The sequence below is a fragment of the Pristiophorus japonicus genome, chromosome 22 (genome assembly GCF_044704955.1).
Source record: "Pristiophorus japonicus isolate sPriJap1 chromosome 22, sPriJap1.hap1, whole genome shotgun sequence".
Classification (NCBI taxonomy): domain Eukaryota; kingdom Metazoa; phylum Chordata; class Chondrichthyes; family Pristiophoridae; genus Pristiophorus; species Pristiophorus japonicus.
In genome coordinates this window covers 36018459-36040861 of record NC_091998.1, presented here as the reverse complement: position 1 = coordinate 36040861, position 22403 = coordinate 36018459, and the positions used below count along the sequence as shown (strand labels likewise).

Below are 22403 nucleotides of genomic sequence, written 5' to 3'. Positions count from 1 at the left end.
TCCTGTAGGTCAGAGGAGGGTGGGAGGAAGGGAATGGGTCAGAGTGAATTAAGCACTGGATTCAGCCTAAATCACTGCCCTCGTGTCCAGTGCCAGTAACATGTTGGCAATACTGCCCGAAAGGGACATAAATCCGCATCGTGGGATGCCTCCCCAGTGGCATGATTCTCTCCATTTAATTTATTGCCTCAAGTTTGACCCAATACAATAATTCTTTACAGCTCAAAACTATCTTCAGATATAAGCCAAGTTTGGGAGGACAGGGTCTATAATTCTATTGGTCAGCAACAGAGAATTTCACTGGATTACTGGATCTCCCACCTACCATCTTCTCCAAGGAGAGTGGTCGCATCCTTATCCGATTCCCATTTTCCAGTCACAAAACAGTCCCGGATACTGTTCATTACCTGTGCACACAGAATAAACACGCTCAGAACAAACACTCCTCATTAAAAATATATAACTCCTTCCCTCACTCTGGGCGGGTGAGGTATCAACTTCCTTTGAAAAGGAAAACATCTGCTGGGCTACGTGGAAAGAATGGGACCAACAGGGAGCTCTTTCAGAGCCGGCACAGGTGCGATGGGCCGAAGGCCCCCTTCTGTGCCGTACGATTCTATGATTGGTTATTGTTGCATTTTCTGATCGGTTTAGTTTTTCTACTGTGGAAAATAATTCATTCACAGCCCTGCAAAAACCACTCAGCTCTACCTCACGGTAAAAACAAACAAACCAACCACCAGGAAAGCAAAAGCTTCTGGCTCACACTGTCTGGGGAAAGTCGGTCTGTAGTCTGTTCTCCTCAACCTCTGGGCAGCCTGTGACCATGCCCTCCGCCTCCTGTACCCCTCAATTGTCCAGCTCGGTGGGACTGCCTCGCTCCACCCGATTGTACCCAGTGTATCCCAGCAATGGCTTCCATTCCCACCCTGCACCGTCATCGCAGGAGACTCCAAGGATCAATTCTTGGCCCCCCCTCAACTTTCTGCTGCTCTTTGGCAACATCATCCTCAGATGGGGAACATGCTTTTACATAAACGCCAATGACACCCAGCTCCATCTCAAGGCACTTCACAGCCACTGAAGTACTTTGAATGTAGTCACTGTTGTAATGTGGGAAACGTAGCAGCCAACTTACGCACAGCAAGCTCCCACAAACAGCCATGTGATAATGATCAGATAATCTGTTTTCAGTTATGCTGATTGAGGGATAAATATTGGACAGGATACCGGGAATAACTCCCCCTGTTCTTCTTCGAAATAGTGCCATGGGATCTTTTGCATCCACCCGAGGAAGTAGACGGGGCCTCGGTTTAACGTCTCAGCCGAAAGGCGGCACCCTAGACAGTGTGGCGCTCCCTCAGCACTGCACTGGGAGTGTCAGGCTAGATTTTTGTGCTCGAGTCCCTGGAGTGGGACCTGAACCCACAACCTTCTGACTCAGCGCCGAGAGTGCTGCCCACTGAGCTACAGCTGACACGATAGAACAAAAATCTATCGGCAAATCTTCTCAATGTCACTAAGCAGCAAAGCACTCGCAGCGGGTCCTTGTGTCGACCCAACAAACAGAATGAAGGCGATATTGGGCACACGGGGTTTGCAGAAAGAATATCTTGTGCGCACTGAAATTTGTTGGAGCTTTCGCTCTTGTTTACTTTCAATTGCTTACGGACTTTACCAGAGTTAATAAACTTTAGCAAATATTACATACCTGTGTGCAGCATGGCAGAAAAGGCAAATGCTTCTTTGCTGTTTTTGGTATCTGGTGCCAACAGCGACTGTGCGGGGACCAGCTGGACAGGCCCAAGCAGACCCTCTGTAACCGGCACAAGGCACCACTGCTCGTGTGTGTCCCCTGAACAAGGGGTTGCACGCAAACTCAACCTGATCCAACCTCACCCCACATCTACACTGGATGGTGGTCCGGAGCAGGGCTTCATTGTCCCATCCACAATGGTACTGGAGCCAATTCAAAAACCCGCACCGCAGACAAGAAAAAGAAAAGACCTGCATTTATATAGCACCGTTCACGACCACCTGATGTCCCAAAGCGCTTTACACCCAAAGTAGTACTTTAAAAAAAATTGTATTTTTTTTTTTTAAAAAGTGTAGTCACTGTTGTAATGTGGGAAGCGTGGCAGCCAATTTGTGCACAGTAAGCTCCCACAAACAGCAATGTGATAATGACCAGATAATCTACTTTTGTGATGTTGATTGAGGGATAAATATTGGCCCCAAGACACCAGGGATAACTCCACTGTCTTCTTCGAAATAGTGTCATGGGATCTTTTATGCCGGTTTAACATCTCATCCGAAAGACGGCAACTCTGACAGTGCAGCGCTCCCTCTGCACTGCCCTGGAGTGCTAGCCTAGATTTAAGAGCAGCCTTAACTCAGCCCAGGAATCAAAACTTGGGCCTTGCGATCTATATGGGTTATTGTGTGTGCGTTTACCCACCAAACCAGCAGGGGCGAGGGCTCTTAAAAACTGCCATAGTGCTACATCAGCTGGTCTGGAATTCCAAACATGAACACATATTGTGAAGGAAAGCAGAAAATTGCAGAAGGACAGAGATAGAATGAGTGAGCAGAATGATGGTACAAACAGTTGAACTCTAAGTGCAAGGCAGTGCGTTTTGGAGACAAGAATAGCAAATGGCTTTATATTGTAAAAATGGGTCTGAGGGACTAAAGTGGGGAGAGGGGGGGAATGAACGAAGGGACGGGTTCTAGGTGCACAAGTCTTTGCACTGGTTCACTGATCAAACAGTGACCCAGGAAGGGGTGGGACTTCATCACAAGTTTACGATTAAAAGCAAGCCAGTACTCCTGCAGTTAGAGAGAGCAATAGTCAGTTCGCACCTACATTAGAAATTAATAGGAGCAGGAGTCGGTCATTTGGCCTCTCGAGCTTGCTCCACCATTCAATAAGATCGTGGCTGATCTGATCTTGGCATCAATGCCATTTTACTGCCTGCTCCCCATAACCCTGGACTCCCCTGTAGTTCAAAATTCATTTTATGCCACTCACCTGGAATACTGGGCTCAGTCTTGGGCCCAGATCCTTGGGAAAGAACCACTGGCCTTGGCGAAAATCCAGGGGCAGTTCACCAGGGTGGTATGTGGCGTGCGGGGGCTGAGATATGACACCAGGCTGGGCAAGCAGGGATAGGATTAAGGAGAGATGCGATTACGGTGTTTCGGTTATTGGAGAAGCAGCTGATCCAGGGGAACGCAGAACAAGGCCGCGAAACGTTAGAGTTCAAACTAAACCAGTAAAAGAAAATCCACAACACAATGTACTGCCTTCTGCTGACAGCCTCACCTCGTCCAGATCCCAGTCGTGATGGTTTGTCACGGGAAATACGGAGGAATCCAGGCCATTCCTCTTGCTCCTGAATTCTTTGTCAGGCCTGCTAACGTGGAAGATTCCTCCCAATGTATCACCATCTTCCTCATCCTCTTTGTCTTCAGTGACTGAAAGCAAGATATAAAAGGGCCACTTTATGTCACTCCCATGCAAGCAGCCCATCACCGCCCCACTCTCTTAAAATGCGAGTGATAGATGTTGTCAGCGGCAGATAATGATACATGCGACCAGGAGGGGGCCATTCAGCCCCTTGAGCCTCTTCCACTGTTCAATTAGATCAGAACAGTTCTGTATCTCAACTCCATTTACCCACCATGGTTCCATAGCCCTCAGTACCCTCACCGAGCAAAAATCTAAATGGTGCTGTCCACCTTTACTTCTGGGAATTGGGTTAAAGTACAGTCCAGACTGATGGGGTGAAGCCTTCGATAGTTCGCCCCAAGGGTCCTGTGAGAGGAGGTGGTTTGGGTCCACTGCACAAAACTCTCCGAATCTGGGCTCTCACTCACAGGCCACGGAGAGGATAGTGGGAATGTGTTCACGATGCTCAATCTGGGTGTCATTGATGACAGAAATGGAAAGGGCTCTATTCCTTGATCAGCATATTTAAAAAAAATGTTTTTTGCAAGCAAATGCAAAGTAAAGATGGACTGTGATTAGAACGATAGAAATGAGAGCACAGCAGGAGACCGAGGCTATGGTGAACGGGGAGGTTGCTGGGATACTGGATGAGATAAAATTAAGGGGAACTCGAAAAGCTGGCGGTAATTAAAGTGGATAAGTCACCAGGAGCAGATGGGATACATCCTATGTTGCTGAGGGAAGTAACGGTAGAAATTCCAGAGGTGCTGGCCACAATCTTCCAATCCTCCTCAGACACAGGGGTGGTGCAAAGGACTGGATGATTGCAAGTGTTGCACCCTTGTTCAAAAAAGAGGAGAGGGATAAAACTGGTAATTACAGGCCAGTCAGTTTAACATCGGTGGGGAAACTTAGACAATAATCCAGGAGAAAATTCACAGCCACTTGGACAGCAAAGGAGAGCCTGCACCGGTTTGTTAAGCGGCCCCGGTCTGTGAGCACCATCGGAGCAGGCCGGGGAGCGGAAGGAGCAGTGTGGCGGTGTACTTCTCCAGGGAGCAGCACGTGCTGGAGCAGGAGAGCAACGGCAGTGAAGAGGGACATCGCCAAGATCCAGGTCAGTGATTAGAGCATGGGCAGATACAGCAGGAGCGGTGAGAGATTGTAGAGGGACGTGACCGGGGCCCAGAGAGGCGTGAGTTCGGGGCCAGAAGAGGCGAGGGCCCAGGGGCAGCACGGGCCAGCCCACACTGCGATATGTGTGCACACTGGGTCCGTGCAGCAGAGCTGGTCTCCAGTCGTCTTGGTTAATCCTTGCCACTGGACCAAGACCTAGCTCTGTCAAGCCCGTGTGGTGGCTGGTGTGCAACAGTCCCCACACGTTAAAAAAATCCACACACAGGCATCTTCCACCCTTCAATGTGTAGTTCGGGATCCGGAATATCAGATCCTTCATTGAAACACCTTTGAACTTTTTGACATGGAAGCAAGTCATCCTCGATTCGAGGGATTGCCTTTGATGATGACGTTAAGACAGTGTGTGTTTAACTAACGTGATTGATTTTTTGTTGAGATAACAGAGCGGGTGAATGAGGGCAGTGCCGTTCATGTTGTTATTATGGACTTTCAAAAGGCGTTTGACAAAAGTGCCACACATTGGGCTTTTAGCAAAATTGAAGCCCATGGGATAAAAGGGGTAGTGGCAGCACGGATACACAATTAGCTAAACATAGAAAATAGGTGCAGGAGTAGGCCATTCGGCTGATCATTCAACCTCAGTACCCCTTTCCTGCTTTCTCTCCATACCCCTTGATCCCTTTGGCCGTAAAGGCCATATCTAACTCTTTTTTGACTATATCTCACGAACTGGCCTCAACAACTTTCTGTGGTAGAGAATTCCACAGGTTCACCACTCTCTGAGTGAAGAAGTTTCTCCTCATCTCGGTCCTAAATGGCTTACCCCTTATTCTTAGACTGTGACCCCTGGTTCTGGAACTCCCCAGCAACGGGAACATTCTTCCTGCCTCTAACCTGTCCAATCCCGTCAGAATTTTATATGTTTCTATGAGATCCCCTCTCATTCTTCTAAACTCCAGTGGATACAGGCCCAGTTGATCCAGTCTCTCCTCATGTCAGTCCTGTCATCCCAGGAATCAATCTGGTAAACCTTTGCTGTACTCGCTCAATAGCAAGAACGTCCTTCCTCAGATTAGGGGACCAAAACTGAACACAGGTGTGGCCTCACCAAGGCTCTGTAGAACTGCAGTAAGACCTCCCTGCTCCTATACTCAAATCCCCTAGCTATGAAGGCCAACATGCCATTTGTCTTCTTCACCACCTGCTGTACCTGCATGCCAAACTTCAATGACTGATGTACCACGACACCCAGGTCTCGTTACACCTTCCCTTTTCCTAATCTGTCACCATTCAGATAATATTCTGTCTTCGTGTTTTTGCCACCAAAGTGGATATTTATCCACATTATACTGCATCTGCCCACTCACCTAACCTGTCCAAGTCACCCTGCAGCCTCTTAGCATCCTCCTCACAGCTCACACCGCCACCCAGCTTACTGTTATCTGCAAACTTGGAGATATTACACTCAATTCCTTCATCTAAATCATTAATGTATATTGTAAATAGCTGGGATCCCAGCGGCACCCCAATGGTCACTGCCTGCCATTCTGAAAAGGACCCGTTTATTCCGACTCTCTGCCTCCTGTCTGCCAACCAGTTCTCTATCCACGTCAATACATTACCCTCAATACCATGTGCTTTAATTTTGCTTGTGTTCTCTAGCTGGGCCGAATGGTTGTCGTTTGGAGGTGCACAGTAGCGTCCCCGGGGTTCACTGGGACCACTGCTGTTTTTGATATACATTACTGACAAGGGGGTACAGGGCACAATTTTAAAATTTGCAGATAACACGAAACTTGGACGTGTGGTAAACAGTGAGAAAGATAGTGATAGACTTCAAGAGAACACAGACAGGCTGGTGGAATGGGTGGACACGTGGCAGATGAAATTCTATGCAGAGAAGTGCAAGGTGACATATTTTGTAAGATGAATGCTAAATGGTACAATTTTAAAGGGGGTGAAAGGACAGAGAGACCTGGGGGTAATTACGCACAAATCTTTGAAGGTGGTAGGACAGATTAATAAAGCATATGGGATCCTAGCTTTATTAAAAGGCAATTTGGAGGGGCACGAAGGCTTTGGAGAGGGTGCAGAAGAGATTTACTAGAATGGTTATGCATCGAGTGGTTCGGATTTGCCTGATAGGGCGGTGGATACAGAATCAATTGTAGCCTTCAAAAGGAAATTGCATAACTACTCGAAGGAGAAAAAAAACTGCAGGTATGCGGGGAAAGAGCGGGAGAGTGGGACTAACTGCATTGCTCTTCGATAGAGCCGGCGATGGGCCGAACGGCCTCCTTGTGTGCACCAGCCTATGATTCTATACCTGTTCCATAGACCAGTTTCCGGAGATTTGGAGCCGACTGTTGCTGTACGAAGACATCAGCTGCTCGCTGCGCTAGTCCTTCTTTCCACTTCAATGCTCCTTCAGAAATAAGAAAGTGAATGTATTACTAGCACGGCAAAATACTGCGGACACGGGAAATCAAAAATATTAACAACGCTGGAAATACCCGGGGGGTGGGGGGGGGGGGGGGGGAAGCAAGATAAATGCGATTATTAGGAGAAAGAATGGGCTGGAGGAGAGGGGGGAAATGGGAATATTGAGCTATCACAGTAACGTTAGGTAACAAAGCATTACCTATCACAGTGCAACCAACAGGCACGATATTATTAGTATGTAGCTGTCCCTCACTGCCTTCAATATATAATATATACAATGATGTTATATTATGTATAGTTAAATAACAACACAGACAATTTGGGAAGTTGCATGGTTTAGTTAATGGGAGCATCGGGTTTTCTCTGCAGTGCAGGCCAAGGGGCTGGGAGATGAAACCAGAGAATCTTACAGCACAGGCCATTCGGTCCATCGTTCTTGTGCCGACCCTTTGAAAATGCTGTCCAATTTAGTCCCACATCCCAGCTTTTTCCCCATAACCCTCCAAATTTTTCCTTTTTAAGTATACATCCAATTCCCTTTTGAGTTACTATTGAATCTGCTTCCACCGCCCTTTCAGGCCGTGAAATCCAGATCCTAACGTGCTGTGTAAATATTCTCAACTCCCCTCTGGCTCTTTTGCCAATTATCTTAACTCTGTGTCCTCTTGTTACCGACCCTTCTGCCCCTGAAAACAGTTTCTCCCAATCTACTCTACTAAATCCCCTCGTCATTTTGAACACCTCTATTAAATCGCCCCGAATTGCTTGAGGAGAATCCCAGCTTCTCCAGTCTCTCCACATAACTAAAGTCACTCATCCCTGGTCTTCATCATGGGTGGTCCCTCGAACAAGGATGACTTGCTTCCACATGGGTTCACAGATGTTTCAATGAAGGACCCGATGTTCCAGTCCTGAACTCCAATTGAAGGGTGGAAGATGTCTGTGCGTGGATTTTTTTAACGTGTGGTGACCGTTGCACACCAGCCACCACACGGGCTTGACAGAGCTAGGTCTTGGTCCAGTGGCAAGGGTTACCCAGGACAACTGGAGACCAGCTCTGCTGCACGGACCTAGTGCGCACACATATCGCAGTGTGGGCTGGCCCGTACTGCCCCTGGGCCCTCGGCTCTTCTGGGCCCTGTACCCTCATTCGCCGCACCTTTGCCCACGAGGGCCCAGCGCTCCAGCTCTATTTATAGCCCCGACCTGCAGTGGTGTTCTCTCACAAGTCGCGGCGGCCCACGATGTTACCATTCTAGATCATCCCTAGTACCATTCTAGTAAATCTCCTCCGCACCCTCTCCCGGTCCTCGACATTCTTCTTCAAGTGCGATGCCCAGAATTGGACACCATACTCCAGCTGGGACTAAACCAGTGAATTATAAAGGTTTAGCATAACTTCTCCTAATTGTATGACATAAATACTGAGGTGCTACAGCCCCACCAGTGGTGGGACGTTGTAAATAGTGTGACAAGTTTGCACAGGCACTTTGTATCACAAATGTGGACGTAGGAGTTTACAATGGAAAAAGTTGCTAAACATGAGAGCAGGAAGAAAGATTTTGTAGATAGGAAGTGCCCGCAGATGTAGAATGTTTGGATGAACTGTGGGATGATATGCGGGGGATTGCTAAAGCAGAGTTTGGTGTGATCCAGTGCCACTTGGGTGGTGGGACAACCCTCATTTACATTTTATTAGATGATGCAATCTCGCTGGATCAGAGAGCCTTGACCTTAAATTCTTGATCAGAATAGGAGCAGGAGTCGGCTATTTGGCCCCTCGAGCCTGCTCCGCCATGCAATAATCTAGGAGTTAAGTCATGGCAGGAGAGCTCGGACATGTGTTATGCTCCTCCTGTACTATGTGGGAAGCCAGGGGACACTTCCAGTGTCCCTGACGACTACATATGTGGGAAGGCTCCTAACAGACCGCACTGTGGCACTGGAGCTGCGGGTGGATTCATTCTGGAGCATCCACGATGCTGAGAATGACGTGAATAGCATGTTTAGTGAGTTGATCTTACCGCAGGTAAAGGTTACACAGCCAGATAGGGGATGGGTGACCAACGGGAAGAGCAGTGGAAGGAAGGTAGTGCAGGGGTCCCCTGCGGTCATCCCCCTGCAAAACAGATACACTGCTTTGGGTACAGTTGAGGGGGATGACAGCAGCAGCCAAGTCCATGGCACCGTGGGTGGCTCTGCTGCACAGGAGGGCAGGAAAAAGAGTGGGAGAGCTTTAGTGATAGGGGATTCTATTGTAAGGGGAATAGACAGACGTTTCTGCGGCCGCAACCGAGACTCCAAGATGGTATGTTGCTTCCCTGGTGCAAGGGTCAAGGATATCTGAGCGGGTGCAGGACATTTTGAAGGGGGAGGGTAAACAGCCGGTTATCGTGGCGCATATAGGTACCAACGATATAGGTAAAAAAACAGGATGATGTCCGACAAGACGAATTTAGGGAGCTAGGTGCTAAATTTAAAAAGTAGGACCTCAAAGGTAGTAATCTCAGGATTGCTACCAGTGCCACGTGCTAGTCAGAGTAGGAATCGCAGGACAGCTCAGATGAATACGTGGCTTGAGGAATGGTGTAGAAGGGAGAGATTCAAATTTCTGGGACATTGGAACCGGTTCTGGGGGAGGTGGGACCAGTACAAACCAGACGGTCTGCACCTGGGCAGGACCGGAACCAATGTCCTAGCGGGAGTGTTTGCTCGTGCTGTTGGGGAGGAGTTAAACTAATATGGCAGGGGGATAGGAACCTATGCGGGTAGATAGAGCGAAGTAGAATGGGGGCAGAAGCAAAAGATAGAAAGAAGAAAAGTAAAAGTGGAGGGCAGAGAAACCCAAGGCAAAAAGCAAAAAGGGCCACATTACAGCAAAATCCTAAAGGGGCAAAGGGTGTTAAAAAAGGCAGGCCTGAAGGCTCTGTGCCTCAATGCAAGGAGTAATCGGAATAAGGTGGTCGAATTAACTGCGCATCACAGAGACATGGCTCCAGGGTGACCAAGGCTGGGAACTCAACATCCAGGGATATTCAACATTTAGGAAGGATAGACAGAAAGGAAAAGGAGGTGGGGTGGCATTGCTGGTTAAAGAGGAAATTAATGCAATAGTAAGGAAGGACATTAGCTTGGATGATGTGGAATCTGTATGGGTGGAGCTACGGAATGCCAAAGGGCAAAAAACGCTAGTGGGAGTTGTGTACAGACCACCAAACAGTAGTAATTAGGATGGGGACAGCATCAAACAAGAAATTAGGGATACCTGCAATAAAGGTACAACAGTTATCATGGGCGACTTTAATGTACATATTGACTGGGCTAACCAAACTGGTAGCAATGCAGTGAAGGAGGATTTCCTGGAGTGTATTAGGGATGGTTTTCTGGACCAATATGTCGAGGAACCAACTAGAGGGCTGGCCATCCTAGACTGACTGGATGACGTGTAATGAGAAAGGACTAATTAACAATCTTGTTATGCAAGGCCCCTTGGGGAAGAGTGACCATAATATGGTGAATTCTTTATTAAGATGGAGAGTGACACAGTTAATTCAGAGAATAGAGTCCTGAACTTGGGGAAAGGTAACTTTGATGGTATGAGATGTGAATTAGCTAGAATAGACTGACGAGTGATACTTAAAGGATTGACGGTGGATAGGCAAACATTTAAAGATCACATGGATGAACTTCAACAATTGTACATCCCTGTATGAAGTAAAAATAAAACTGGGAAGGTGGCTCAATCGTGGCTAACAAGGGAAATTAAGGATAGTGTTAAATCCAAGGAAGAGGCATATAAAATGGTCAGAAAAAGCAGCAAACCTGAGGACTGGGAGAATTTTGTAATACAGCAGAGGAAGACAAAGGGTATAATTAGGAGGAGGAAAACAGAGTAGGAGAGGAAGCTTGCTGGAAACATAAAAACTGACTGCAAAAACTTCTAGAGATAAGTGAAGAGAAAAAGATTAATAGGTCCCTTGCAGTCAGATTCAGGTGAATTTATAATGGGGAACAAAGAAATGGCAGACCAGTAAAACAAATACTTTGGTTCTGTTTTCACGAAAGACACAAATAACCTTCTGGAAATACTAGGGGACCGAGGGTCTAGTGAGGAGGAGGAACTGAAGGATATCCTTATAAAGCGAGAAATTGTGTTAGGGAAATTGAAGGTTGATAAATCCCCAGGGCCTGATAGTCTGCATCCCAGAGTACTTAAGGAAGTGGCCCTAGAGATAGTGGATGCATTGGTGATCATTTTCCAACAGTCTATCAACTCTGTGTATCAGTTCCTATCGACTGGAGGGTAGCTAATGTAACTCCACTTTTTAAAAAAATGAGGGAGAGAGAAAACGGGTAATTATAGACCGGTTAGCCTGACATCAGTAGTGGGGAAAATATTGGAATCAATTATTAAAGATGAAATAGCAGCGCATTTGGAAAGCAGTGACAGGATCGGTCCAAGTCAGCATGGATTTATGAAAGGGAAGTCATGCTTGACAAATCTTCTGGATTTTTTTGAGGATGTAATTAGTAGAGTGGACAAGGGAGAACCAGTGGATGTGGCGTATTTGGATTTTCAAAAGGCTTTTGACAAGGTCACACACAAGAGATTGGTGTACAAAATCAAAGCACATGGTATTGGGGGTAAATGTACTGACATGGATAGAGAACTGGTTGGCAGACAGGAAGCAGAGAGTCGGGATAAACAGGTCCTTTTCAGAATAGCAGGCAGTGACTAGTGGAGTGCCGCAGGGCTCAGTGGTGGGACCCCAGCTCTTTACAATATACATTAATGATTTAGATGAAGGACTTGAGTGTAATATCTCCAAGTTTGCAGATGACACTAAACTGGGTGTGAGGAGGACGCTAAAAGGCTGCAGAGTGACTTGGGACAGGTTAGGTGAGTGGGCAAATGCATGGCAGATGCAGTATAATGTGGATAAATGCGAGGTTATCCACTTTGGGGGCAAAAACACAAAGGCAGAATGGTATCTGAATGGTGGCAGATTAGGAAAAGAGGAGGTGCAACGAGACCTGGGCGTCATGGTACATCAGTCATTGAAAGTTGGCATACAGGTACAGCAGGCGGGGAAGAAGGCAAATGGTATGTTGGCCTTCATAGCGAGGGGATTTTGAGTATAGGAGCAGGGAGGTCTTACTGAAGTTGTACAGGGTCTTGGTGAGGCCTCACCTGGAATATTGTGTTCAGTTTTGGTCGTCTCATCTGAGGAAGGACGTTCTTGCTATTGAGGGAGTGCAGCGAAGGTTCACCAGACTGATTCCCGGGATGGGGGAACTGACACATGAGGAAAGACTGGATCGACTGGGCCTTTATTTACTGGAGTTTAGAAGGATGAGAGGGGATCTCATAAAAACTTACAAGATTCTGATGGGACTGGACAGGTTAGATGTGGGAAGAATGTTCCTGATGATGGGGAAGTCCCAAATAGGGGACACAGTCTTAGGATAAGGGGTAGGCCATTTAGGTCTGAGATGAGGAGAAACTTCTACACTCAGAGTTGTTAAGCTGTGGAATTCCCTACCGCAGAGAGTTGTTGATGCCAGTTCATTGGATATACTTAGAGGGAGTTAGATATGGCCCTTATGGCTAAAGGGATCAAGGGGTATGGAGAGAAAGCAGGAAAGGGGTACAGAGAGAAAGCAGGAAAGGGGTACAGAGAAAAAGCAGGAAAGGGGTACTGAGGGAATGATCAGCCGTGATCTTATTGAATGGTGGTGCAGGCTCGAAGGGCCGAATGGCATTCCTGCACCTATTTTCCACGTTTCTATGTAAGATCATGGCTGATATGATCATGGACTCAGCTCCACTTCCCCACCCGCTCCCCATAACCCTTTACTCCCTTATTGTTCAAAAATCTGTCTATCTCCGCCTTAAATATATTCAATGACCCAACCTCCTCAGCTCTCTTGGGTAGAGAATTCCACAGATTTACAACCCTCAGAGAATAAATTTCTCCTCATCTCAGTTTTAAATGGGCGGCCCCTTATTCTGAGACTATATCCCCTAGTTTTAGTTTCTCCTACGAGTGGAAATATCCTCTCTGCATCCACCTTGTCAAGCCCCCTCATTATCTTAAATGTTTCGATAAGATCACCTCTCGTTCTTCTGAACTCCAATGTGTATAGGCTCAACCTATCCTCAGATCAAAAGCATTTTCAGTTTCCTGGTGGACAGACTGTCTCCAGGTCACTATTTTAAACAGGGAGAAGGAGCCCCCCCGACCCCCGCCTCCATTTTTTAAATTTTAAATTGGAGTTAACCCAGTTTAGATTTCTAAAACATGCAGACACAGCATGCCAAAGAAAATGTCTATTTTTGTCCCAGAACTGATCAACTCCACCACAAGCAGCAGCGAATGATGAGCCTCCCTGGGACTGCAGTGCCCAATCAGCTGATTCTATGCCTCTTTCATAAAGAAAGTGCAGCCAAGCACTTCACAGACTAAATCAATCATAATTCTCTCACCTTTGGCTCAGAGTGTAAGAAAGTTCGGTCAGAAATGGGTTTCAAGAAGGTTTTTAAAAAGATAGACATAAGGATATAGAGGCAGAAGACTTTAGAGCAGGGAAGCAGACTTTAGGCCAGACCTAGCCCCCCAAGCCCCTTCCTCCAGGCAGTATATGACGATACTGTCATCATCATAGGCAGTCCCTCGAATCGAGGATGACTTGCTTCCACATCAAAAAGTTCAAAGGCGTTTCAATGAAGGACCTAATATTCCAGATCCCGAACTACATGTTGAAGGGTGGAAGATGCCGGTGAGTGGATTTTTTTTTTTTAAACATGGGGTGGCCGTTGTACACCAGCCACCACACAGGCTTGACAGAGCTAGGTCTTGGTCCAGTGGCAAGGATTACCCAAGACGACTGGAGACCTGCTCTGCTGCACGTGCCTAGTGCGCGCACATATCGCAGTGTGGGCTGGCCCGTGCTGCCCCTGGACCCTCGCCTCTTCTGGGCCCCGATCACATCCCTCTACATCTCTTGCCGCTCCTTCGCCCCGACCTCGCTGCTCCTGCCCACGCTCCAATCACCGACCTGACTCTTGGTGACATCCCTCTTCACTGCCGTCGCTCTCCTGCACCAGCTCATGCTGCTCCCTGGGGAGGTACGCCGCCACACTGCTCCTTCCGCTCCCCGGCCTGCTCCGATGGTGCTCGCAGGCACGATATTGTACAAACCATTCAAAAAGGTGTTCAAAGAAAAGTGGAAAAATTTGAAGGCGGGGAAGGAAAACCATCTTTCAAATAGCCCCTAGTTCAAAAATCTTTTATGGCCATTGCCAGAGGCCGTTGCCCATTAATCTGACAGAATAGATGTACAGAAAACGAATATGAGCTGCTTCATCACACATAGCAACATTTGAATGTTTTACTTGTCAAAAATTAAATGTCCTTAATTTTTTTCAAAAGAAAAGCTGCCATGTCTGCGGTGGGGAGGGGGGGAAATCCCGAAGAACTGTATAAATTTACGGCGATAATGATCTGCTTACAGCACGCAGCCTTACCCATTCCTTTTTATTCAGCTTCTGTACGGCAATCAGACACAAGTTGCCAATAAAGTTTATTGTACGAAGCTCACTGTCAATATCTTTAGTAACATCTGCCCATGGTGGCTGCAATTCAATCCCGTATTATGATGCTTTTCCTTTTTATAGGCCCAACTGTGTGGACCGTGGGAGGTGCATTTGAATCCAAACCGGCCTGCTATCCGATTGAGTGTGACACCCCTGCTTTAGAGAGTGTAGGGTTGGGGACGATGCCAGTAATGACGGGGTAAAGGGGAGAGGGGCTACATCATAGGCTCGGGGAGGATGGGGATAATGTAGACGGGACTGCAGACCGACGGTTGTATGAGGCAGCAGACTGATCTAAAGACAAAGGTTTTAAATTCAATGCGATGGGATCCAGTAGGGTTAGGGTTAGGGTGATGGGCAGGAGGGTTTTAGTGCTGGACAGCATAAAAGCAACGAGTAGTGACAGCTTTAATTGTTAAAACTAAATGTAATAAATAAGGTCCGAAGCAACATAGAAACCTAGAAAATAGGTGCAGGAGTAGCCATTCGGCCCTTCGAGCCTGCACCGCCATTCAATGGGTTCATGGCTGAACATGCAACTTCAGTACTCCATTCCTGCTTTTGCACCATACCCCTTGATCCCCCTAGTAGTAAGGACTACATCTAACTCCTTCTTGAATATATTTAGTGAATTGGCCTCAACAACTTTCTGTGGTTCACCACTCTCTGGGTGAAGAAGTTTCTCCTCATCTCAGTCCTAAATGGCTTACCCCTTATCCTTAGACTGTGATCCCTGGTTGTGGACTTCCCCAACATTGGGAACATTCTTTCTGCATCGACCCTGTCTAAACCCATCAGAATTTTAAACGTTTCTATGAGATCCCCTCTCATTCGTCTGAACTCCAGTGAATACAAGCCCAGTTGATCCAGTCTTTCTTGACATGTCAGTCCCGCCATCCCGGGAATCAGTCTGGTGAACCTTCGCTGCACTCCCTCAACAACAAGAACGTCCTTCCTCAAGTTAGGAGACCAAAACTGTACACAATACTCCAGGTGTGGCCTCACCAAGGCCCTGTACAACTGTAGTAACACCTCCCTGCCCCTGTACTCAAATCCCCTCGCTATGAAGGCCAACATGCCATTTGCTTTCTTAACCACCTGCTGTACCTGCATGCCAACCTTCAATGACTGGTGTACCATGATACCCAGGTCTCGTTGCACGTCCCCTTTTCCTAATCCGTCACCATTCAGATAATAGTCTGTCTCTCTGTTTTTACCACCAAAGTGGATAACCTCACATTTATCCACATTATACTTCATCTGCCATGCATTTGCCCACTCACCTAACCTATCCAAGTCACTCTGCAGTCCAAACAGGTCCAGAAATAACGTGACATACCTGTGGTTTCTGCACTTGAACGGATTTTCTCTGAATAATCTTCTTTAAGAAGTTCTTCAATGTCATTGCTTTCTCGGTTCAGCATCTTGCCCTCGGACATCGGAGGACCGTTCAACTCTTTATCTTCTGTCAGTTCCGCTGTGGAGTCCAAATCTTCTTCATCTTCATCAGAAGCATCCATCTCCAAGCTTAAGGTTCGCTCTTCATCTGTCTGTTTGCCATTCAAAGTTCTTTGCAAACCTGTTTTTGCCATTGATTCCAGCTTTGCTATTTTATTACTAGATTGCACCAAGTCTTCCTCCTCCTCATCAGACTCACTATCTTCCTCATCGGTCGTCTCTGCCTTCGAATCCACTTCAAGGTCGTTGTCAACATCGGCAAATGCTGGCCTTTCACATGCAGCTCCTGACTCCTCCTCCTCCAGCTTCAAGACTTTACGTGGTCGGGGAGAAGTCTCTCTCATGCAGTCAGTTTGGTCCTGACCGTCAACCTCCTCCTCACTTTCATTCTCTGCTTCTTCCCCGCTTTCAGTATCCTTCCCATCTTCCTCACTTTCTTCATCATCTTCATCATCAAACACAGCCTTGCGTCGTACCCGCCCACTCTCTGGATCGACCAGCTTCTCCTCTTTAGGCATCGTGCTTCTGTTTAAATGGACAGAATTTGGAATTTTAACAGTTTTGTTACAGAAAAATTGGTTTCATGTTTACCCTGTGCCAGGAACAGAACAAACGGTTCCATTTGCTTACAGGATTTCAGCTTTCACATCTTCGATCACTTTCATTAGCAAGTCCCAGCTCCCTGTGCCTTGGGCAGTGCCTTCACTTGCCCTACCATTTGGTAAACAGTCAATATCTTGCCCAAGGTAACGGACAGTAAACCCCGCTTCAATATTTTCAAGCTCCTGGAATTATGCCAATGTCTTCAAAGTATCCCTCCCCAGTTGTTGATGCAGGCCATTAGATTCCAGGTTTAAACTGCTAAGCAAAACTATTAAAGAAACTATTACACAGGATATATGGCACAGAAACAGGCCGTTCAACCGATTCAGGCCGTTCAACCCAACCAGGCCATGCCGGTGTTTATGCTCCACTCGAGCCTCCTCCAGTCTTTCCTCATCTAACTATCAGTATAACCCTCTATTCCCTTCTCCCCCATATGCATGTCCAGCCTCCCCTTAAATGCATCGCTACTATTCGCTTCAACCACTCCCTGTGGCAGCGAGTTCCACATTCTCACCACTCTCTGGGTAAAGAAGTTTCTTCTGAATTCCCAAATTTTGATTTCTTGGTGACTATCTCATATTGATGGCCTCTAGTTTTGCTCTACCCCACAAGTGGAAACACTCTGTCTACTCTATCAAAACCTTTCATAATCTATCAGGTCATGCTCAGCCTGTTCATCCTTTCCTGATAGCAGAAATGCGAGGGTGTACCTATGAACAAGTAAATATGTAACAAAAAATACAAATTTATGCAGTTAAAAATCTTGTCCACCTCATGTCCAGCGTCAAGATTGAGTCAAACTTTTTGTGTGATCATCTAATATCGAAAATCATGATATAAACATTTATAATGGGCAAGTAATTATAAATGTGAACTACATTCATTAGTTCCAGTGACATCACTGTGAATCTTTTTTCCTCTCATCACTTGCAGGAAATACAGAACAATTTATGGAGCTGAAGTAATATGATCGGGAGTTCATCTCTGGGTCAAACACAACACCGAGGTTACAAACAGTCTGGCTCAGCTTCAGACAGTTGCCCGGAAGAGGGATGGAGTCGGTGGCAAGGGAACTGAGTTCATGACGGGGACCAAAGCCAATGGGTTCTGTCTTCTCAATATTTAGCTGTTGGAAATTTCTGCTCATCCAGTGCAGGATGTCGGACAAGCAGTCTGACAAATCAGAGCCAGTGGAGGGGTCGAGAGAAGTGGTGGTGAGATAGAGCTGGGTGTCATCAGCGTACATGTGGAAACTGACGCTGTCGCCGAGGGGCAACATGTAGATGAGAAATAGGAGGGGGCCAAGGATAGACCATTGGGGGATACCAGAGGTAACGTTACAGGAGCGGGAATAAAAGTCATTGCGGGTCATTCTCTAACAATGATTGGATATATAAGAATGGAAATAAGAATAGTTAAGAAAAGAAAGTGTTTGTTTTCGCATTGCCTTCCAGGATTAGAAAATGGGGCCAAATCATGTCGCAGTAGTCAGCTGGGGCCGTCACACACAACAATTGGTCAGGCAACCCGTGAGTTAGAGGATGTGATGGTGGGTGTTGCACTGAGGGAGTTCTGGTGGACATGAGGGTGTTTAAAGTGGGGGTAAAAGGTGTTGCTAGGTGGGTTGAATGAGGCAGTAGTACCTGTGCAGCGATGGAGAGTGACAATGGAGGAGATGGGCAGACAAGGCGATGTTGATAGAGAGACAGGATAAAGTGGCTAGAAATGGCATTGTCAGTGACAGAGAGCTTCGAGGTGGCAAGGTACCTTTTGGTGGCCAAGGCCATAGGAATGGATAAGGCCATAATAGGAGCAGGAGTCGGCCATTCAGCCCCTCGAGCCTGCTCCGCCATTCAATGAGATCATGGCTGATCTTCTACCTCAACTCCACTTTCCTGCTCTATCCCCATAATCCCTTGATTCCCTTATTATCCAAAAATCTATCGATCTCGGTCTTGAATATACTCAAAGACTGAGCCTCCACAGCCCTCTGGGGTAGAAAATTCCAAAGATTCACCATCCTCTGAGTGAAGAAATTTCTCATCTCAGTCCTAAATGGCCAACCCCTTATCCTGAGACTGTGACCCCCTGGTTCTTGACTCCCCAGCCAGGGGAAACATCCTCCCTGCATCTACCCTGTCAAGCCCTGTATGAATTTTATGTTTCAATGAGATCACCTCTCATTCTTCTAAACTCTAGAGAATATCGGCCTAGTCTACTCAATCTCACCTCATAGGACAATCCTCCCATCCCAGGAATCAGTCTGGTGAACCTTCGTTGCACTCCCTTCTATGGCAAATGTATCCTTCCTTAGGTAAGGAGACAAAAGCTGTACACAATACTCCAGGTGCGGTCTCACCAGGGCCCTGTATAATTGCAGTAAGACGTCTTTACTCTTATACTCAAATCCTCTTGCAATAAACAACTTTTATTTATGGCTGCGTCTATTTGTATTAACTGAAAGGCAGCCGTTTCTCTGAATGGCTCTCCATTTTCACATAACCTATTGCTGATTGGTCCCCTTGAAGGATAAGCCACACCCTGAGGTTCCTCTGGAATATGTAACTGGAACCCCCCCCCAGCCCAAGTTCTGAGTGACATTCCAATTTGAAATTCGATCCAATTTGACTTCAGAAGCCACAGAGGATAGATCTCCCCAAAGCCACCAAGTTCCAGCCGAAGACCCTTACCCCAGCACAGTGCTCCCTCCCTCAGCCAAAGTCCCTTACCCAAGCGCAAAACCTTACCATCCCCCCGCCCCCCCATAGATGGGGCAGTGTGTGCGGATTGCTACCAGGTTTATAGGGTATGAAGTAAATACTGACAGTGTCGTGACTTCTGGATTTCATCCACCCCAACGATGTCCCTTGTAACACACACACCGAGCTTGCACGCACCAGAGGGTTGGAAGTACGTGATCTGTCTTCCCAGAGTTCACTCTGTCCCCTCCGACCACCCCTCATCCCCCACCACCTGTGAGTATCTCTCTCTGTCTCGCCACCCCCCCACAAGCGCTCTCTCCTTCCCCCGCCTCCAAGCTCTCTCTTGCCAACCAAACCCCCTCCCACCCCCCCCACCCCCCACAAGCTCTCTCTCTCTCCAATCGCCCCCCACCCTCTCTCTCTCTCCCCCCCCGGCCCTCACTCCCCCTCCCCAGCACCCCCCTTCCCTTTCCCTCTTTCTCTCTCTCTCTCTCTCTTCCCCCACCCCCCTCCCCTCTCTCCCTCTCTCCCTCTCTTCCCCCTCCCCCCACCCTCGGGAGGCTTGACGGATAAGTTCGGCTGCGTGGGGTTGCTGGATGGATCGGAGGCAGGTGCGCAGAAAAGGATCAGAGCAAATTCGGGGGGGGTGGTGGGGTGGTGGTGGAGTCGGGGGGGGTGGTGGTGGAGTCGGGGGGGGGGGGGGGGTGGTGGAGTCGGGGGGGTGGTGGAGTCGGGGGGGTGGTGGAGTCGGGGGGGTGGTGGAGTCGGGGGGGTGGTGGAGTCGGGGGGGTGGTGGAGTCGGGGGGGTGGTGGAGTCGGGGGGGTGGTGGAGTCGGGGGGGTGGTGGAGTCGGGGGGGTGGTGGAGTCGGGGGGGTGGTGGAGTCGGGGGGGTGGTGGAGTCGGGGGGGTGGTGGAGTCGGGGGGGTGGGTGGAGTCGGGGGGGGGTGGTGGAGTCGGGGGGGGTGGTGGAGTCGGGGGGGGTGGTGGAGTCGGGGGGGTGGTGGAGTCGGGGGGGGTGGTGGAGTCGGGGGGGGTGGTGGAGTCGGGGGGGGGTGGTGGAGTCGGGGGGGGGTGGTGGAGTCGGGGGGGGGGTGGTGGAGTCGGGGGGGGGGTGGTGGAGTCGGGGGGGGGTGGTGGAGTCGGGGGGGGGTGGTGGAGTCGGGGGGGGGTGGTGGAGTCGGGGGGGGGTGGTGGAGTCGGGGGGGGTGGTGGAGTCGGGGGTGGTGGTGGAGTCGGGGGGGGTGGTGGAGTCGGGGGTGGTGGGTGGAGTCGGGTCGGGGGGGTGGTGGGTGGAGTCGGGTCGGGGGGGTGGTGGGTGGAGTCGGGTCGGGGGGGGGTGGTGGGTGGAGTCGGGTCGGGGGGGGGTGGTGGGTGGAGTCGGGTCGGGGGGGGTGGTGGGTGGAGTCGGGTCGGGGGGGGTGGTGGGTGGAGTCGGGTCGGGGGGGGTGGTGGGTGGAGTCGGGTCGGGGGGGTGGTGGGTGGAGTCGGGTCGGGGGGGGTGGTGGGTGGAGTCGGGTCGGGGGGGGTGGTGGGTGGAGTCGGGTCGGGGGGGGTGGTGGGTGGAGTCGGGTCGGGGGGGTGGTGGGTGGAGTCGGGTCGGGGGGGGTGGTGGGTGGAGTCGGGTCGGGGGGGGTGGTGGGTGGAGTCGGGTCGGGGGGGGTGGTGGGTGGAGTCGGGTCGGGGGGGGTGGTGGGTGGAGTCGGGTCGGGGGGGGTGGTGGGTGGAGTCGGGTCGGGGGGGGTGGTGGGTGGAGTCGGGTCGGGGGGGTGGTGGGTGGAGTCGGGTCGGGGGGGGTGGTGGTGGAGTCGGGTCGGGGGGGGTGGTGGGTGGAGTCGGGTCGGGGGGGGTGGTGGGTGGAGTCGGGTCGGGGGGGTGGTGGGTGGAGTCGGGGGTGGTGGGTGGGGAGTCGGGGGGTGGTGGGGGTCGGGGGGTGGTGGGTGGAGTCGGGTCGGGGGGGTGGTGGGTGGAGTCGGGTCGGGGGGGGTGGTGGGTGGAGTCGGGGGGGTGGGTGGAGTCGGGGGGTGGTGGGTGGAGTCGGGGGGTGGTGGGTGGAGTCGGGTCGGGGGGTGGTGGGTGGAGTCGGGTCGGGGGGGGTGGTGGGTGGAGTCGGGTCGGGGGGGTGGTGGGTGGAGTCGGGTCGGGGGGGGTGGTGGGTGGAGTCGGGTCGGGGGGGGGTGGTGGGTGGAGTCGGGTCGGGGGGGGTGGTGGGTGGAGTCGGGTCGGGGGGGGTGGTGGGTGGAGTCGGGTCGGGGGGGGTGGTGGGTGGAGTCGGGTCGGGGGGGGTGGTGGGTGGAGTCGGGTCGGGGGGGGTGGTGGGTGGAGTCGGGTCGGGGGGGGTGGTGGGTGGAGTCGGGTCGGGGGGGGGGTGGTGGGTGGAGTCGGTGGCGGGGGTGGTGGGTGGAGTCGGGTCGGGGGGGGTGGTGGGTGGAGTCGGGTCGGGGGGGGTGGTGGGTGGAGTCGGGTCGGGGGGGGTGGTGGGTGGAGTCGGGTCGGGGGGGGTGGTGGGTGGAGTCGGGTCGGGGGGGGTGGTGGGTGGAGTCGGGTCGGGGGGGGTGGTGGGTGGAGTCGGGTCGGGGGGGGTGGTGGGTGGAGTCGGGTCGGGGGGGGTGGTGGGTGGAGTCGGGTCGGGGGGGGTGGTGGGTGGAGTCGGGTCGGGGGGGGTGGTGGGTGGAGTCGGGTCGGGGGGGGTGGTGGGTGGAGTCGGGTCGGGGGGGGTGGTGGGTGGAGTCGGGTCGGGGGGGGTGGTGGGTGGAGTCGGGTCGGGGGGGGTGGTGGGTGGAGTCGGGTCGGGGGGGGTGGTGGGTGGAGTCGGGTCGGGGGGGGTGGTGGGTGGAGTCGGGTCGGGGGGGGTGGTGGGTGGAGTCGGGTCGGGGGGGGTGGTGGGTGGAGTCGGGTCGGGGGGGGTGGTGGGTGGAGTCGGGTCGGGGGGGGTGGTGGGTGGAGTCGGGTCGGGGGGGGTGGTGGGTGGAGTCGGGTCGGGGGGGTGGTGTGGGTGGAGTCGGGTCGGGG

At 50.5% G+C, this 22403-nt stretch overlaps 1 protein-coding gene across 1 annotated transcript in view; it reads right to left on the bottom strand.

The window, feature by feature from the left end:
* bms1 (BMS1 ribosome biogenesis factor) overlaps positions 1 to 22403 on the bottom strand; it is a 76538-nt gene that overhangs the window by 19494 nt on the left and 34641 nt on the right. Inside the window, exons 9-12 of the mRNA XM_070865931.1 lie at positions 15967 to 16610; positions 6915 to 7013; positions 3326 to 3477; positions 326 to 407 (exon numbers count right to left, since the gene is read on the bottom strand). Of these exons, the coding sequence (XP_070722032.1) occupies positions 326 to 407; positions 3326 to 3477; positions 6915 to 7013; positions 15967 to 16610 (977 nt within the window). The remainder of the gene's footprint in view (positions 1 to 325; positions 408 to 3325; positions 3478 to 6914; positions 7014 to 15966; positions 16611 to 22403) is intronic.